This window comes from Danio rerio, chromosome 5 (genome assembly GCF_052040795.2).
Source record: "Danio rerio strain M-AB ecotype USA chromosome 5, GRCz13ab, whole genome shotgun sequence".
NCBI classification, from domain to species: Eukaryota; Metazoa; Chordata; class Actinopteri; order Cypriniformes; family Danionidae; genus Danio; species Danio rerio.
In genome coordinates this window covers 8,527,358-8,547,500 of record NC_141025.1, presented here as the reverse complement: position 1 = coordinate 8,547,500, position 20,143 = coordinate 8,527,358, and the positions used below count along the sequence as shown (strand labels likewise).

At 37.1% G+C, this 20,143-nt stretch overlaps 1 protein-coding gene and 1 long non-coding RNA gene across 17 annotated transcripts in view; both read left to right on the top strand.

Moving 5' to 3' along the window:
* pdlim5a (PDZ and LIM domain 5a) overlaps nt 1-20,143 on the top strand; it is a 134,749-nt gene that overhangs the window by 72,659 nt on the left and 41,947 nt on the right. For 7 of the 15 annotated variants that reach the window (XM_087251669.1, XM_087251667.1, XM_087251673.1 and 4 more), the window contains exons 4-5: nt 4,346-4,382; nt 12,909-12,928. In XM_087251669.1, coding sequence (XP_087107795.1) covers nt 4,346-4,382; nt 12,909-12,928 — 57 coding nt within the window. 15 annotated transcript variants of the gene reach the window in all.
* LOC147843834 (uncharacterized) lies at nt 13,247-19,350 on the top strand. Of its 2 annotated transcripts, none has more exons than XR_015490930.1 (3): nt 13,247-14,639; nt 15,078-15,570; nt 16,069-17,434. It is a non-coding gene; the product is annotated as an uncharacterized LOC147843834 (long non-coding RNA). The 2 variants fall into 2 exon arrangements; XR_015490931.1 differs by having other exon boundaries at nt 14,239-14,870; nt 15,078-15,562; nt 16,069-19,350.

The following is a 20,143-nucleotide window of genomic DNA, read 5'->3' as shown; positions in this document are numbered from 1 at the left end:
CAGTTAGTTAGGGGCAGCGCCGTGCAGGAATTACATTTATTACTTAGCCACACTTACATGCTTTTTCAGAGTGAATATTCAGAAAAGCTGTAAACAGTATAGGAAGGCTGTCATTGTTCAAAAAAGACCCAATGTGATGAACGGAATATCGCTATTTACTGATGTTTTGTTGTTAAACTAAATATAAATCTACATTATCGATGCTGTAAAAGGACCCTATAAAGCTGAAAATAATCACATCAATCTTTCACCAGGAGATTTCAGTGGCTGAACAACATGTCTGTGCATATAAGTCATTCATAACAACACAGTCTAACATCAGCTTAGCCTGACTAAGTTTTAAAACAACATGACCTGTCTAACAGTGATACTTCAGCCATGGTGTCGTCCTTCCTCCAGCGTGCTAAAGTAACTCCAATATTGATTCAGGTTTTTAAAAGTTTCAATTCAGCATTTGATTTCTCCCGGTCTGTCTCGTGACCGCGCGGCCGCGCTTATGCAACAGGCACTCATGAACGGCGGATCTGCGTGAAAAGAGATGCGCAGAAGTCTGAATCTGCATTTGCTGACAAACAGTTTGAGCCGCATATCGTAATTATGGGAGATGTTGGCCCGACATATAATTGGATAAACATTATTTAGTTTTATGCTTTACCCAGAATATAAAAATACATATAAACACATTTAGATCATTTACTGTAATCATTACTATTGGACTGTGAAGAGATTTTCAACCAGCACAACAAAAAATGCTTCTGAAGACAATCACCTACTGCACCTTTAACTAAACTTGTGAATGCTGAATAGTCATTCCATATAAAACTAATAGTCTTCATTTCATTACTGGAGTCATTACATAAACAAATGGTGAACTAGTTGTCAAACTCTGTCAAGCAAATTTGATAAAAATGTTCATCTTTTTTTTTGCTGAAAATGTCTTCTAAATTGAACAATTTGATGACTGATTTACAGTCCTGTGTATGTTGTAGATTCAGTTCTAATATGTACTGCAGTATTGTTAACAGTTGTGCACAGCTCTATCCAAAGGAAGTGTATGTTTATTGTAAATAAGGGTGTGTTTATTCTTTTGCACAATGCTGTGAGTAAATTAGAATTGTAAAGAGCAAATGCAGTAAACATGTGAAACATACATATTCAGTGTCTTGTACTCAGATACTTCACTAAATGAAGTGATGTCTAACTTTACTGTAGTTTTCAAACTGCTGTGCTAATAGTATATAGTGCTGTCTTGAGCATTTTCAGGATGTGTCACTAAAATTTGAATTTTTTTCCATTGGAAAACATTTACAGAGTAAACTGTCATAATGAAAACATGACAAAACCATTTGACTATCTTATTCATAAACAATGGTGTCAGGACTTTTCAACTTGATCACACTGACACTTTCATTGACATCAATACTTGCTTTTGAGGAATGAGCGATCTATTTTGAACATGTGACGCGCTTTTGCAGGTTTTCGGCTAGGTTTTGCAGTTTGTACTAATTGTTTTGGGAAATGCATGAACTGTTGTGCAAATGTAAATAGTGTTGTGAGACATGCACCAAAGCCACTGAGAAAAACTGTAATAATAATGTCTATGGCCTAACTCGGTCTACCCCTAAACCAACCCTCACAGAAACAAGTGTCAGTCATCTAGATACTATTAAAACATCTTCTGGATGATTTATAAACATTTTGAATTTGTAAAGACTGGTGAAATGTCTTTCCCAGTGGGTCATTTTGATATCTGACAAAAAAAGGGAAAGACAACTGAGCCCCCACCGGTATAGCTAAACTAGTGCACGCACGCACACACACACACATGCACAGACAGAGCAACGGTATCACTCGATCTCAAACCGTAGTGTTAGTTTAATAACAAACAACATCATAATGTGCACTTGATAGTTTGGAAAAAAATGATAATTTTTTTAAAGGTGCCATATATTGCATTCATTCATTATATATATTTTTTAGCTAGGTCCCTTTATCAATTATGGTAAAGTTTAAGCCACAGCTGAATGAATCTGAGCATATGTTCTATGCAGTGTTTGCCCTTCCAGCTGCAACCCAGTACTGGGAAACACCCATACACTCCCATTCACACCATTACACTACATACAATTTAGCTTACCCAATTCCCTAATATCGCATGTGTTTGGACTGTGGGGAAAACCGGAGGAAACCCACGCGAACACGGGGAGAACATACAAACTCCACATAGAAATGCCAACTGGCCCAGCAGAGTCAGCGAACATGTGACCTTCTTGCTGTGAGGCGATATAACAGATCCATCACTTTTGACGCTCATAAATAATTCTAAAACTCCTCGTGCTGCAGGTATTAGGAGGTTTGCTGAAGGTGCAGCTGTGGTGCAGTGAAGGGTTTGCGTCTTTAATAAACAGTTCACGTTCACTGAAAATTAAGAATGATTAATAAATCCATTTGAAACTCCCTTAAAAGTGACGTTGTGTCTTCAGTTTCATGCTCAGGTGCACTTTGCACTCACACTACAAGCGTACTGTGCCAAAGCCCAAGTGAACCATACTCTGGCACACCTCTTCTAACCGGGTCAGGGCCGGCCAACTGAACCGTGTCTGAGCCCGATTCAGAGCACTCACACTTATTAAACAAACAGGGAAACGCACCTGGGCAGGGTTCAGATAGCATAATGTAAGGGCACCCGTCGAGGGAAAATTAATGAATGAATCACAGGAACAAATTGAATTTTAAATATATTTAGGTACAAAACAGTTATTTTAAAGAGCCCATATTATGGGTTTTTGAAAATTCCCCTCCATGTAGTGTGTAACACAGCTCTAAGTAAAGTGAAGTATCCAGCTAAGGCTTAAATCTGTAAGAATACAGTGTTTAAAACGGTTGATTCATCTATAAAAGAGTCGACTCATAGTGCTTCAAACGAGTCGCCTTGATACCGATTCATTAGGTGTTTCGCCATGACGTACGAACGAAACCAAGTTATTCACGCGCACGCGCAAACCCGGGAGATTTCAAACCTGAGGCCCCGCCCTCTGACGCAGACGCACACACACACACACACACACGCACACCCACCCACACACACACCCACAAACACACGCACACAAACATGCCGGTCGATTGAAGTCACACTGCAGATGGATATTATATTGAGTCTCTACCCAAAGATGAAACCTCAGCATTATAACCAAGCAGTTGGAAACTACTGGAAACTTCTGGAAGCTACATGCTACAAAGAATACTTCATCAGCGTTTGTTAAAGGAAGGATCAGTAATGAGTAACTTACTGATTGACGTCAGGATGGGTTTCTTCCTCCATTTCTCAAGTGTAAGTACGTGCGATTAAAGTTGTTGCCTCGTTGACTCTAGCTTTCAAATGTATTTAGTTGTGATTTGTTACTTGTAACCGCGTGTACTGTATCAGGTTAACTGGCTATATTCTCTTATCGCGTGCAAAGTCACGTTAAAAACGCGACGCGTGCTGCTTTGTTTATGGAGCTCCGTGGTAGAGTTCTGCATTCCTGCGGCTGTCCCCGCGCCAGATTTCTGCGGCGCGGGAATAAATTTCCGAATAAATTGTGGGAGCGGTCGGTAACGGGTTTAATTTGGGACGGGAGCGGGCTGTCTAGCAATATCACGGATATTGCTATGCGAATATGAGCGTGTATGAACCGTGATTACTTTTTATATTGCTGATTAGCTATTGGCCATTTCACTCTCTGACTGAAGGCAGTCGACCAATCGCGACAGACTGTCATCGGTCCAATCAGCGCAGATTAGCTTCGCGCTAAGGAGGGGTTTGGGAACAAATAAATCACTGGACGATTCATACAGGAGTCGCTGGGATAATTAGGTAAAAATAAATGCAGATTATAAGACCATAAAAGTGTTTTTTGACCTTGCATGCATATTAGACTGTTGTTGGAGACCCTTACAACCAAGATATGACCCTATTTCATGTATAATATGGGCTCTTTAAACACTAGCAGTATTTCACAATATTACTGTTTTTTACTGTATTTGTGTTTAAACAAAAGCAGCCTTTCTAAGCACAGAGAGGTTTCTTTCAAAAACATGTAGAAATCCTAATTATTCCTTTAAACCCAAACCTGCTCTGTTATTTTAGTGATCGACGCAACACTAATTCTTTTCTCCCGCAGGCTGAGCAATTTCATAAGTGCTCGACAAACTTGCACGCGGTTGTTCTGTGTCATTATGAATGCAGGCCTTTGATTTTACTGCTGACCACAGTTTGACGTTCCTCATGTAGTGCCACTGCCAGCTCTAGATGTGGTCTCGGCACAGTCAGTAATGTTTCTGTCTGTTGTTTGTGTTCCAACAGAGCTTCAAGTCTGCCAAAACCAGATGTGGCACCAAAGGTATGAGATTTACGCGCATACACATAACTGGAGTATTATGAATGAAGTATTCTGTGTGTGTGCATTTCATTATATTCCTCTGAGACAGACACACATATGGATGCTTGAGTGTTAGTTTTGCATGTTTTGTAGCAAAAGGGAGTCTGCTGCTTTCAATTTTCTGTCTCGAAGCCATATTTTGTCATTTAATTTGTTGAAAACTAAACTTAATTAATAAAAACTGAAACAATAATGTATACTGTTTAATTTTGAACTATTGTACATAGTATTTAAGGGAAAATGAAGCACTCAGTCAAGTTACATTATTTTGTACATTGGATGAATGAAAACTTTAGTGAAAATATATTAAACTTGATTGATGTAACCCTTATAAAGAAAATGGCATGTTTTACTATAGATTTTAGACCTAGGGCACTGTCATCTTGGAGCATTGCTGTGTCTGACATCACAGGGTTGGTTCTGTTCCCTCAGCTGAACAGATACAGTGGAAGTAAAGGACTGAACACAGAGACCAGAAAGCCTTATTTAACCCAATGCGTGAAGTTGTAGACGCGCAGATACAAGCATCAGATGTGTGTCTAATATAAAAATATATATGTATTCTATTTTTATTTTTTCCCTTTTAATTACTGATCATTTGATGTGCTTTGATTCACTCTCTGTATTATGCTGCCTGACTGGGTTTCAACAACATTAGTAACGGACTGAACACAGAGACTGAACAGCCTTTTTTAACCTGATGCACAAAGTTGTGGATGAGCATCGCAGAGCTGCTGCAAATACAACTAATATAAGCATTTAAGTGTTGTAAGTTGTGTAATTTTCTTTTGTTAATAGCTTTTATTTGACGCTTTAGTCCACTTTTTCATGCTGCTCCAGCACTACCTAACGAGGGGATTTACATTCAGACTAATGCAACAATTAAAATGATACATGACTTCACGCTTTACTATGTCACGTCTGTGTGGATTATGTTGACATACTCCCTTTTCAAGTCGATCAACTCGATCTCTTAACATATATGAAGGATAAAATCCTGCCATGTGAAAAACCGCACTGATCTTAGTTTGGTTATAACAAGAAAAGAGGTGAAGACTAGTAGTGAAAAGTGAAAGTACCTGCCCTTGAATTCAAGTACCTTGAATTACGTCAGTACCGGACCTTGTTGAAACCATGGTTGAATCCCAGACAGGCAGTCAGGAAGGGTAATACAGAGAGTGGAGCAAAGCACATCAAATGATCTGTAATTAAAGAGAAAAAAAGAAAAATATAATGAGTACATACATTTTTATTTTAGACCTACATCTGATGCTTGTATTTGCAGCAGCTCCACGTCCACAACTTTACGCATTGGGTTAAATTAGGCTTTACAGTCTTTGTGTTCAGTCCTTTACTTTCACTGTATCTGTTCAGCTGAGGGAACGGAACCAACCCCGTGATGTCAGACACAGCGACATTCCAAGATGGCAACATCCTAGGTCTAAAAGCTATAGTAAAACATGCTGTTTTCTGCTAAATGCTTACATTAATGGAGTTTGTTTAATATATATTCATTAAAGTGTAATCCAGTGTACAAAATGATGCAAACTTGACTGAGTGTTTCATTTCCCCTTTAAACTACTGTACAGTGTGATGGCACACAATGCATTTCTTCATTAATCTTCATGCTTAATTTAGAACACTAGGATGTGGATGAAATATATTTATGAATTGCATTTGCATTTATGCATTTTGCAAATGATTTTATTCACGTGCATTGCATTCTGGCTCTGCATTAATATCAGTTTATGAATCCCCAATAAATAATTGATAATATTTTTTCTTTTGGAGAAAGTCTTATTTGTTTTATTTTAGCTAGAATAAAATAATTCTCAAATTATTTTTCAAATGGAAAATAAAAAAAAAATTGCTCAAAATGTTAGCATTAGCACTTTTTATAATAATACTGCAAAATGATAATTTTATTTATAAAAAAGAAAACCTTTAAAAAAAATTACAAAAAAATGTAAAAAAACAAAACACTTTTATTCACTGGAAGATTTTAAATCCTCACAAGTTTGTCGTTGTTACTTTACATTTCAGCAAACAAACATTTAAAAATATCTATTTTGCTATTTGTTTATGTTTCCTGCATCTCCTGTATAACATTCATTGTCTGTTGACTTGTTGCATTACTGTTGTGGTTTGGTTTGAGTCCTGCATGTGCTTCCCTCCATGTTCAGGATGATTGTGTGGAAATCATCAAACCTGTTCCCATGACAACCTCCATTCCATTCTCCTCTGACATCACAAACTCCACCCACATCACGTCATCCTCCAATAGGAGCGCTCGTCCATTTGGAGGGGCGGGGTCACCACCCATAGCCTTCATTCCCTCCACTGCATCTGCTTTTGCACCCGCCTCCACAGCTCAATACCCTAATCCACTGTCTCCGCCCACTGATGGCTCACCAAATCATCAGCCGGCGGTGCCCCGCCCATCAGTCTATAACACACCCATCAATCTTTACTCTGATGAGAATGCCTGTGAGGTTGCCATGGGCCAGAGGCGGGGCCTGCTGGAAAGCCAGGGTGAGAGCTGTCAGCTAAATGGGTAAGAGTTTGATTGACCCTTAATGCCTCACCCAATCTATAAACATGTGTGATGCCTGCTTTTTTGAGGAAGAAACTGTATAGGTGCACACACAAACTGACCCAGGCAATAATTCTCTATACATACTAGGTCAGTGGTTCTCAAAATATTTTCATCAAGTACCACCTCAGAAAAAAATTGTCTCTCCAAGTACCACCAAAATGAGCAGTATTGAAATACAGTAGCGTAGTAGGCCCAGTACAGCAGCTACAACTCTGCACAGTAAAAAAAAAATGTGGCACATTACCTCAGAAATATAGGCTATATGTCATATATGGCACATTATAAACATAATTTTTGATACGTTTAGAAATATATATAGCATGTACATAACATATTTCATTCCTCCGCGCACCACTATAAGGAATCCCGCGTTCCACTAGTGGTACACGTACCACAGTTTGAGAACCACTGTACTAGGTCATACCCAAAAAAAAGCATGATGTTATGAGAACTTTAATACGTTCTTTTGAATAAAGTGTGGGAAGGAAACACAATAAACACAGGCTGAGAACAAAAGGAGCACAACTCCACGTCTGGACGGCCGCTCAAATCCCCGTCTCTGAATCACTGCAGCACGAGCTCTTAAATAGCCGACGATGAATTGTCTGCAGGTGCGGAGGAAATCAACTCTAAATGAAAACACAACCATCAACACAACACAAGAGGGCGACAAAGTAACAAATAAATAAATAATAAATACATGGACATGTAACAATCACTAATATTCCATAATATTGTTTTATTGGCAGCATCTCTCTGTATCTGTTTTCAAACAGTGACATACACTTCCTGACTAAAGTCGCCTATCCAAGTTTTAGGAACAACAAATAATAACTTGATTTGTAGTTGATCATTTGGTATCAGAAGTGGCTTATATGAAAGGCAAAGGCCTCTAGATTACGCTTATTTACCACAATAAAACATGATCATGCCTTGATTTTTAATGATTTAAATTGGACAGTAAGGTCTGACTTTGCTTAGACAAAAGCAGTGGTCACCAAACTTGTTCCTGGAGGGCCGGTATCCAGCAGATTTTAGCTCCAACCTTAATCAAACATACCTGAACAAGCTAATCAAGGTCTTACTAGGTAAACATGAAACATCCAGGCAGGTGTGTTGAGGCAAGATGGAGCTAAACCCTGCAGGGACACCGGCCCCCCAGGACCAGGATTGGTGACCCCTGGACAAAAGTCTTGTCACTTAACAGAAAAAATGTCCAGTATAGAATATAAAGACATGAAAAAAGAATGAATATTGTGTCTGACTCCATCATGAGCTTTGAGGACTGCATCCATACATCTCTGCAATGACTCAAATAACTGATTAATAAATGGCAATGGCAAAGAAAGAGTTCTTGCAGGACTCCTAGAGTTCATCAAAAGTCTTTGGATTCATCTTCAATGCCTCCTTCTTCATCTTACCCCAGACATGCTCAATAATCTTCATGTCTGGTGACTGGGCTGGCCAATCCTGGAGCACCTTGACCTTCTTTGCTTTCAGGGATTTTGATGTGGAGGCTGAAGTATGAGAAGGAGCGCTATCCTGCTGAAGAGTTTGCCCTCTCCTGTGGTTTGTAATGTAATGGGCAGCACAAATGTCTTGATACCTCAGGCTGTTGATGTTGCCATCTACTCTGCAGATCTCTCTAATGCCTCATACTGAATGTGACCCCAAACCATGATTCACCATGATTCACCTTCACCAAACTTGACTGATATCAGTGAGAATCTTGGGTCCATGCGGGTTCCAGTAAGTCTTCTGCAGTATTTGAGATGATTGGGATGCAGCTCAACAGATGATTCAACAGAAAAGTCGACCCTCTGCTACTTTTCCAAATGATCAACTAGAAGTCAAGGTATTATTTGTTGCTCTTACAACTGGGATCGATGACAAGACTGTAGTCAGGTAGTGTGTGTGTGTATCTGCTCATTTGTGTGTGGGTGTCAGCAATGTTTGTGTGTATATTTAGCCCTGTGTAATGCTATCTGTTGTTCGTTTTTATGTGTGTGTGTGTATCAGGGCTCTCCCTTGGATAATATCCCATGGGAAGCTCAGAAGTATTTTGTGTGTCTGTGTGTGTGTGTGTGCAAACCTTCCTCTATGGGTTTCATATTTTAATGATGCTTTTAAAGTGTTGACTGACATAATTACGCAGAAGAGATGCGTCTCTAATTACTCGTGCTGATGCACACATGCATTCTGGGGCACAAACACACACGTCTCAACAGATCGGTGTGCTTGTTGTGATGTGTTTTGCCGAATTTGTGCGTGCTAATCAGTTTAATAACTTTAATAGTATGATATCAGCGCAGATTAGAGTTTAATCACCCAATAAACTCGCTCTGCTTCTCGTTAAGTGTTTGGAATAGCATATTTGTACTAGTCATTCTGCTATTTTTTTTGCTGTTTGTGTGTGTACTTATGTAATATGCATCTACAATTATAGCATGTGTTGAATTTAGAAGACACGCTGGAGTCTGGAAGAGCAGATTTATTTATTTATTTATTTATGGCAGCTAGCACTGCAACTCTCTCACATGGTCGCCCACTGAAGCTAAGCAGGGCTGAGCCTGGTCAGTACCTGGATGGGAGACCACATGGGAAAGCTAGGTTGCTGCCGGAAGTGGTGTTAGTGAGGCCAGCAGGGGGCACCCAACCTGCTGTCTGTGTGGGTCCTAATGCCCCAGTATAGTGACGGGGATGCTATACTGCTCAGTGAGCACCGTCTTTCGGATGAGACGTTAAACCGAGGTCCTGACTCTCTGTGGTCGTTAAAAATCCCAGGATGTCCTCCGAAAAAGAGTAGGGGTTTAACCCCAACATCCTGGCCAAATCTGCCCACTGGCCTCTGTCCATCATGGCCTCCTAACCATCCCCATATTCCAATTGGCTTCATCACTGTCTTCTCTCCACCAATCAGCTTGTGTGTGGTGTGTGGTCTGGCGCAAAATGGCTGCCGTCGCGTCATCTAGGTGGATGCTGCACACTGGTGGTGGATGATGCTTGTGTAAAACGCTTTGAGTGCCCAGAAAAGCACTATATAAATGTAAGGAATTATTATTAATTATTATTATTATTTACTGTATGTAATTTTGCTAGATACAGAAAAGCTGGAAAACAAACAATATAATAAAGGTGTTTAGGAAAAAGTGATTAATTTACTTTTATTTTTTATTTAAGTGACTACAATTTTCATAATTGTAAAAATTAAGTCAACTCAACAGTTCCAAGCTACAATGGGTTTATTACTTTTTTTTTTGTAAAATCAACTTGTTGCTTTTTAGGCAATTGGTTTACTCGCTTTAAATCACGTTTTACAGCGTACTATGGTGTATCATATATTAGATGTTTGAACGCATGTGTCTGAAGAGATGTGGGAGAGAAAACTGATGAAAACCAAATGCTTGTCTTCATACTGTGCACTCATCTAATGTTTTTATCCTCCCTCTCCTGTAAACTGGGGTAAATCCTCCTCATTATCCTCATACAACTGTACATTAGAGAGCCAAAGCAGTGCCAGGCCTGTTTCTGTGATTTTTATGTGCGGCTGTTAAGAAAACATATTTCTGTTTAATGCAGCCCTGCGTGTGTCTGGTTCTGGAGGTTAGATTGTGTTTGGTTTGAAGGAATTTTGCTGGATTGGGTTACTTTTTGTCTGCTGATAATGTGTTTTAATGACAACGTTTAATAGCAGGGTTGCATATACAACCCCAAATCAGAAAAAGTTGGGACAGTATGGAAGTCGCCTAAGGGAAAAATGACTAGGAATAATAAACAGCAAAAAACGGTCAAACTACTTGCTCTACAAACAAACGTTTGCATGACTATACAGATCAAGTAGAATAGTATAACAAGGAAATATCAGTTTGCAACATCAAACAGCGAGACGAGCAGTTTTTAATGTCTAAAAATGAATGGAAGTGAATGAGACCGGAAGTCTCGTGCCAAAAAGATTCAAATGGCTGCGCCCGCTCGTCATTGATGAATAAGGTGAATAAACATAATATTTCATGTTTTTCTGGTCAACCTAATTTAATTTGTTTATATACATCCTTTTCTGACGTTCAGACCTGCAACACATTCCAAAAAGCGTTGGTACAGGAGCAGTTTAGGGCCACAAATTAGATAAATTGGTTTAATAAAGTCTTGGCTGCGGAGGAAGAGGATACAAGACTGACCTGCCTGCAGTCCTAACCTGTCTCCACTAGAGAATGTTTAGCACATTTTGAAGCACAAAATGTGACAATAAAGACCCTGTACTGTTGCCCACCTTAAGACTTGTTTGCAGGAAGAATGGGACAAAATGAAACCTGAAACACTTCATCACTTGGTGTCTTCAGTCCCTAAACATCTTTTTTAAGTGTTGTGAAAAAGGATTGGCAACATTATAAAGTGATAAATGCTTTACTGTTTCAACTTTTTTTAAATGTGTTGCAAGAACTAAAATTGTAATACATGTTTAAAAAAATCACAAGGAACTCTGTAAATAATGCTTGTTGTATTGTCTGCAATGAAATACAAGTCAAGTAAATTTAGAAATCATTCATTCATTCAGTAATTTTCTTTTCAGCGTAGTCCCTCTATTAATCTGGGGTTGCCACAGCGGAATTAACTGCCAACTTATCCAGCACGTTTTATGCAGTGGATGCCCAGCTGCAACCCATCACTAGGAAACACTAACACACTCTAATTCACACTTGTACACTACAAACATTTTTAGTTTACCCAATTCACCTGAACCGCATGTGTTAAGACTGTGGGGGAAACCGGAGCACCTGGAGGAAACCCACGCCAATACGGACAGAAAGTTAAAAATCACATCTTTCTTTTTTTATTTTCATTTTTTATACTGTCCAAACATTTTCTGATTTGAGGTTGTATTAGGAATTTTAATATTCAAATGAAAACCGAATATCTTTAATTTGTACTCAGGGCTCTTTCCCTGGACAGCATAATGAACACGCTTAGTGTTTTTAGCAGAATTGCTGATATCAGTATGTTAATAGCAGGATTGTTTAAAGTCATAGAATACATTTAGAAACAGAAATTCAATCCATTGAGGCTTGTATTTTGGCAACTGGTCTTCTGTATATGTTCATGAATCACTTTTTTTATACATTAAATACTACAAAACATAAACTGTACAACTGTAACTTAAAACAGTTGTTAAATTACATTCAAATAAATAAAAGAAAAACAAATAAACAGTAAATAAGACAAATATTATCTTAATACGTCTATCATTTTAACAAATATAATATTTAATCTAAGAATTTTTATATTATATTATAATGATAATATCTTTATAATAATATCTTTATTAATATTTACCTCGACATTATATAACAGCATAGATATAAACATGACTAAATTAGCTACTGTTTAATAATTATGCAAATAAATATTGACATTAAAAAAAACACCACACATTCTCTATTGGAGACAGGTCGGGACTGCAGGCAGGCCATTACATAACATAAGATTTTCCTGTTCAATATATACAGATAACACGCAGATAGCCAAATTGGCTGTTGTTTAATAATGCATGATGTAGTTCATTTGTATTTGTGCCCCTGCCATGTATATGATTGACAGCAATAGAACAAGCAGACAATCTTAGCAACAGTAACTAACGTGATTAACATAAAGCGATTAAAGTAGCCATTCGGTACCATGTGACAGTGTTTTGCATAATGCACGAAAACAATTAAACTTACAGCAGTTGCGAGATTTCTGACCATTCTCAATGCTGTGTGTGTGTATGTGTGTTTTTATTTTTATTTTTTTTGATGTTGTGTGTGTCTCAGAGGACTTGAGGAATCAGTGTGTTTGTTTATTCAGCCAGTGGTGAGTTGATTGTGTATTTAATGGTAATTTATGTTGTTTTTCAGCAGGGGACTCCAGCCACAAAGTCAGTATCGATGCTACTTTTAAGTGTTTGTGTGTGTGTAAATTCAGCTGTAGTGTTATAACAGTTTTGCTTTGCTTTTCCTTTCAGAGTTCATAGTCTTTACAGCACTTTGATTTCAAGAATTAAACCCAATCCACATTTCACGGACAATATATACAGTAGCTTATATGCGTAGAAAAGAGTTGCCATGTCTATTTAACAATATTGGAGCAAATAAATAAAATTGGTAACACTTTATAATAACACGCTATAATTATTTATTAAGCATTACCACATAATTAACTCATTATTTGTTGAGCATTAACTTTACGTTATAATATGTTAGTAAGCAGTTTATATATACAGCTACAAATGCTGTAATCTTGAACTATAAGCTCATGTATAAAGTGTTTAATAGGGATGTAACGGTATTGTAAACACCGTCATACCGCAATATAAATTTTTTTCGATATTACCGTAGTCGCATGACTCGGTAAAACTATAGGTCTTCTGAGAAAATTTGCTCAGGCGAATGAAGCGAACGGGAGGTAGCGAAAACTACAATTCCCATCAGCCCAGGCTTGACCATCATCCCTTGCGGTCTGTTGTCGCTACAGATCCAGTAATGCGGAAATGGAGAGTGCTGCTAGAAGCGGGGATGAAAAAGAGCTGGAAAACTCTAAAGGGGGTGTTGTCGCCGCGCGCGCACGTGTACTGAATAGCGGTGTTGTCGCGCGAGTTCTTATCAGCTGTGTTGTCGCGCACTTACTGAATAGCGGTGTTGTCAGCACACTGTTCAGATTGATGCAGACATGAGACCTCTATCTCACTCATGGTTTTTCCTCTCAAGTGGGGGAAAGACAATGCACAACGTTACCCACTGCTGTCAACCTGGGCCAAGTCATATCTCTCTTGTCCCAGAAACCTCAGTCCCAAATGAGAGGGTTTTTTTCTGTTGCAGGGGACATTGTAAATACCCAGAGATACCAGCTTTTACCAGATTATATTTATATGATAATTTCCCTTTAAACCCATCTCTATCTAAGTGAGTGAGTGATTAAATGTTGAATGTGATGAGTTTTCAACAATACTAAATTGAAACTTTATTTTTTTACATGGTTCAATATTTTTTTGTTATTAAAATTGAAGTTCCTGTTTCAAAGCTTACAGATAGATGGCTAATTTGTAGGTCATTGACACTTTTGGCACTTTTTTGGAGTATTTTCATAAGTTTTGTTTTTTCCTGTAAATGATTCAATAAATACCGTACCGTGACATTCATACCGAGGTATTATCGTACCGTGAAATTCTGATACCGTTACATCCCTAGTGTTTAATGATTGTGTTTTCATATTTTGTTAATGATTAGTTCTCCATTACTAAATTAAGTGTTGCAATATTTACAAACCAGTGACTTAAGAAGTTTTTTCTAAAATTATTCATGATGCGTAAGTAAGTGATTAGTAAACCATTCAAATTATATATCTTTAAACGAATTTATATATCTTGTTATTTAGGCATATAATAAAAGTTACGATGTATGTTGTCTGTTAAGAGTGCGGTAGTTTTGTGCCTTAAACACTTACTTAATACACACAGGATGTACAGCAATACCTTTACATATGAAAAAGAATTCAAGCATTAAATTTTACAACAATTATTACAACAGTAGAAGTAATAGTAGTAGTATTATTTATATTATGCTAATTTATATTTGTTTTAATAAAAACAAGTTTAGATTTGTCCACCTGTCAGGTTTTGGAGACGTCAGCATCATGGGGCATGTGTGTTTGGATATAACTCAGTTTTTTGACCACACTTCGTTATTATTGTTCATTTATTAGTTTTCTGGAAATTAGAACTGAATTCAGAAATAGTTTTAAAACAAATCTTTAAGCTTAACAAACTAAATAAATATGTCCACTGTAAAAAATAATTCCATAAAACTTACGGTAAAAAAACGGTGGCGTCGGCGCCAATAGCCTAGTGGTTAGTGCGTCGACACATAGCACTGAGGTGCTTGCAGCGACCAGAGTTCGATTCCCGTCTCGAGGTCCTTTGCTGATCCTTCCCCTATCTCTGCTCCCCACACTTTCCTGTCTCTATAACTCCATTGTCCTATCAATAAAGGTGAAAACCCCTAAAAAATAATTATTTAAAAAAAAAACAGTACAAACCGTAAAAGTAAATTCTCATTTTGAGTATCAAATTAACAATAAGTTTTTGCAATCTAATCTAAGAGAGTAAAATTACTGTAAAGTTTAAACAATGCTGAATAGCAGGAGTGTCAAAATATAATGTAAAATTGGACAAAACAACTATATAACTTAACAGTGTAATATGAATCAACATTTCAATGTTACTTAGCGATGTTTAAACTGTAAAGTCTTTTTATTTCAGATACGAATGCAAAGATTTATTTTTCATGTGATACAGTTTCATTGTTTATCTTGAAATGAATAGAAATGAATAAAGTCCTTTATTTTCTTTTTTCCTCTTTAGAATTTAGCTGTCTTTAATTGTCATTTAAAAAGGATTTATAAAGCATAAATAGTCCTCACTTTAGATTGGATGTTGATGTTGAGTTAAGAAAGCATTTATTAACATACAAATGAATTATTACTTAATGACTGAATAATCCAAGCTGGGCTCATTGTGGAAACGTAGCCCCGCGGACGTTTCTGGAGACCGCGAAATATGTCCCGGGAGGTACGTATTCGAGCAGTTTTTGTTTTCGCGAATCCGCGAGAGGCCGCTGTGTGCGCTTTTCTGCGTTTCGGGAGCGCGCACCATTTGCACACACGCTGTTCTCGCATGAAAAGCCGCTGGAGGCCGATGTAGAGCAGCCGTCCGTCCGACTGACTGGCTGAACGACTGAACGATCGACCGGGCGGCCAAGCCGCACTCCTCCTCCTCCTTCCCTAAACCCAAGCGACGATTTGCAAAAGCCATCCAAAAAAAAAAGTAAAAGCCCGCGTACGATTTCGACCACGTTTTCGGATCTCGCCCCGTTGCGAACTCGTTGGCTTTTATTTTTTTGGATTCTGTTTTTCATCTTACCTGATTTCTTGAACCGCTCTTCCCCGGACTCGATCCCGGTCGTCGCCGTGGCCGGCTCCTCCTCCATACATACCTCCGGCCACGTAAATCGCGGTCTCCAGAAACGTCCACGGGGCTACGTTTGCAGAATGAGCTTGGGTTGGAATAATCAAATTTATAAATGTTAATCTGAAAAGTTTATTAATCATTTACTTGCGCATTATAAAGAAACACCATCCATGCTTAAGTAACTGGTTTGTAGGTATTGCAATACTCTATTTAGTAAGTTTAAAAAAAATAATTAAGCACATAAAATTTGTAGATGTAGTTATAAACTACTTACTAACCTCTATTAATGCATTGATTTGCTAATGCTTAATAAATGATTCATAGTGTAGTTATTATAAAGTGCCACCACAATATTGCAATAACGTTCCTTTAATGTTTGCAAAATTAGTAAATTTATTCAAACAGTTTCTTTGGATTAACAGGATTTACTAGACGTGAATTTGTGTAAATAAATTATAGTGTTTGTTTTATGGTAATAAATGTAACATTTGCAATCTAAATTTCAAATTTAAATGCTGACATTTAGATTTTATTTAATTGAATAACATATTTTCATGAATTGAAATCAGGGTTATTCCACTGAATATTGATTTATATTATTGATATATACTGTATATCAGTGTTTTTTTAATCACCATATTTATCTAACTGGTGATATTTACATAGTAAAGAATAATCCACCATTATTGTAGGATACAGTAAGAGTTGTACTATAAGATCAAAACTTACTGCATTTTTAAAGAAAATGGCACAATTAGTATCATTATCAGTAATGAATTTAAATCAATTCCCAGAGATGGGTTACGGCTGCATCTGCTGCGTAAAAATGTGCTGGATAAGTTGGCGGTTCATTCCGCTGTGGCGATTAATAAATGGACTAAGCCGACAAGAAAATGATTAAGTGATGAGTTTAAATCAGAGCACACTTGAGTAAAGCAAAGCAAAGCTGGGCTCGTAGTTTCATCAGTGTGTGTTGCATGAGTGTGTTGACGTGAGTGTAATGACGTGCATGTCATGTTGTATCGCAGTGCTCAGCAGTTTTTTTATAAACACACGTAACTGCAGTGTGTTAACTGAGAGGTGCCAGCTCTCTCTTCACACTCTCTGACAGCGGTGATTTATGGACAGATTATGAATGCTACGTGTGGGTTCAGGCGAGGTTTAACACGGTCAGGACGACCTGTACAAGAACACTTTCCAGTTTGATTTATTCATTTGAGTTTTATGACAGTTAAACAAGAATTAAAGAGAAAATAACAGAACAAATATTAATAAAAATAAATAAAAGTACAAAACGGTGGCGAAGTGGGTAGCACGATCTACTCACAGCAAGAAGTTCACTGAATCGAGGGTCAGTTGCCATTTCTGTGTGGAGTTTGCATGTTCTCCCTGTTTTCACATGGGCTTCTCCGGGTGCTCCGGTTTCCCCCACAGTCCAAAGACATGCGCTATAGGTGAATTGGGTCGGCTAAAATTGTCCGTAGTGTATGAGTGTGAATGCAGGAGTGTATGGATGTTTCCCAGTGTTGGGTTGCAGCTGGAAGGGCATCCACTGCATAAAACATATGTTGGATAAGTTGGTGGTTCATTCGGCTGTGACCCCTGATTAATAAAAGGTCTAAGCCGAAAAGAAAATGGATAAATGGAAAAAATTCTAATTCAATAACATAGACCTAACTTAAACCCAGATATTGTACAACAAACAATGTTTGCTATGCATAACAACTGTATGTGACAATTCAGGCAAATAAACTGGATAGTACTGAAAGTGGAGGGTGACAGAAAACTCTATATCAGATCAGCTTGACTACTTGATCTCAGGTTGTTTTATTCAGCGTGCAGCAGCATCGCCATCTGCTGGACATTTCTTTTATTTTCTTGGCAGATTTGAAAACTTCAATGATTGATTTTTCTGGTATATAGGACTATCTGTGCACATGGTTTAGTACACTAAAAGCTTAAAAGTAGCTTTTACCTTCTGTATTGTGTAACTTTTATAATTTAAATTTAGGTTACCTTGTGTCTTGTGGAAACCACACAAGATGAACGAAATTACACTACAATAAATCTGTTTGTGGAATTATTACTATAGACGGTAAACATTTCTTCTTCTTTTTTTTTTGACAACAAAGATGTTTCGGTTTCTTTGAGGATATTAAAACTTTAAAGGCCACCTTATTGGTTTAACAAATACATAGTTTTAGAAGGTCAAATAATAGTTCTATCGGTCCGTTTAGAGCTAAACTAAAAAAGTTGTCCATGCACACAAGCATTTGAATTATATATGAGTATGATGGGGAAATACTTTTAACAGAGATCGTCATTTTGATTTTTAACTTTTTAAAATTTGTTTGTTTTATTGCTGAGCTACAAAAAAGCAAAGTGAAATTGAATGCTTCTATTAATTGTTGTAAATAAACCACTTTTTTTCCAAATTAACGGATAATGGACAATAGAGCAAATCAAGGCAAAGGCAGGTTCAGCTTTACTAGTGTATTTAGCATTAAATTCTATTGTGTAAAAAATGAGTTTAGGTTTTTACTGTAAGTTCATTATAAAATGATTTTTTTACTGCATTGGTTAATATATTTCAAGCAACATTTAGCTATTTTTTAACATATTTGGAAATCACCCATGGAAACTTTAATGCACTATTATTTGGTATATTTACATTTGCCCGCATTTATCAATAGAGTGTGGTTTCTGGGCCTTTATAGGAGAAAATTTGGACACCCTAAATTTAGAGGTGAAGTTACCATATAAAGTTTTACCACGGTAACCACACAGGGCAAAATACATTAGCTGCAACAGTTACTCTACTGTAAACCTGTGAAACTAAATAAGTTAAGGCAACTCAAACCATTTGAGGAAACCCAACAAACCATTTAAGTTTAAAAACTAATTCTCATGAGTACTGTGAACTTAATGCATTTGAGTAAACAAAGCAATTTGAGCACGGTAAAACACATTAAATGAGGAGAACTCAACCCAACTGACTACTGTAAAACCCAATGAAGGCAACCAAAACCACTTGAGGGAACCGATACAAACCATTTAAGTTGAAAAACGAATCTAAACGAGTACTCTGAACTTACTCCATTTAAGTTGAAGTAATGAGGTCTTTAATTAACTCATTACCTTCAACTCTGAGTTCAAAACTCTTTTCAAATGAGTAGAATTAACTGTCAGGAAATTTTGAGTTAACTACACTCATTTTTTTGATAAAGTCGATTGTTGGGTTTTACAGTGTTGATTTAAATGTCACAGGAAAATTGTGAGCATGTTGCATGCAGTTTATTTCATATGCAGTATACATTGACATGTGAATTTCTGTGAAAAAAAAAAAAAAAAAAATATATATATATATATATATATATATATATATATATATATATATATATATATATATATATATATATATATATATATATATATATATATATATATATATATGCATATAAAGTTGACTCAACTTTTCAACAATTTTAAGGCAACCAGCTTCAGGAGTTTACTCAGCTTAAATTGAGTCAAGTGCAGTAATTGGGTTGAAAGTTGAGTCAACTCAAAAATGTCCTGAAGCTGGCTGCCTTAAAATTTTAAGTTGAGTCAACTTGTTGTTTTACACTGTGGTTTCCCAGACTGGTTTGTTTGTCTTGACCAGCTGGGATTTGACCAAAACCCCTCTAAGGTCGAGGAATCATCTACTGTAGGTCCAGTCTGCAACCCTCTTAGACGGGTTTAAGCTGCTGTTTTTCCTGCAAGTTTTATTTTAAATTTTTTTAACCATAATAAAAACAGTGTTTAATAGTTTAAGCTAGTCTTGTTCAACAAAAATCTGTAATTTGCATGAATCATCATTTCAGAAGCCATATTTACTTTTGTTTTATTCATTTTTTAATTTGGGTCCTTACAAAGTTTTATTATGGTAACCACAGGTTAAAAACAAAAATGACCACAGTCAAACTACAGTTACCTGACAGTAACAATCACAGTAAAAATAGCAGAACTTGTGTTATTCTCCAAAGATTACAGCACATTCAGTCAGATGGATGTATTATTTGCAGTTCAACTTTATGAACTAATTAGTTTTTTGATTTTCCCAAATGGAGAGTAACACTTCAAACTTAT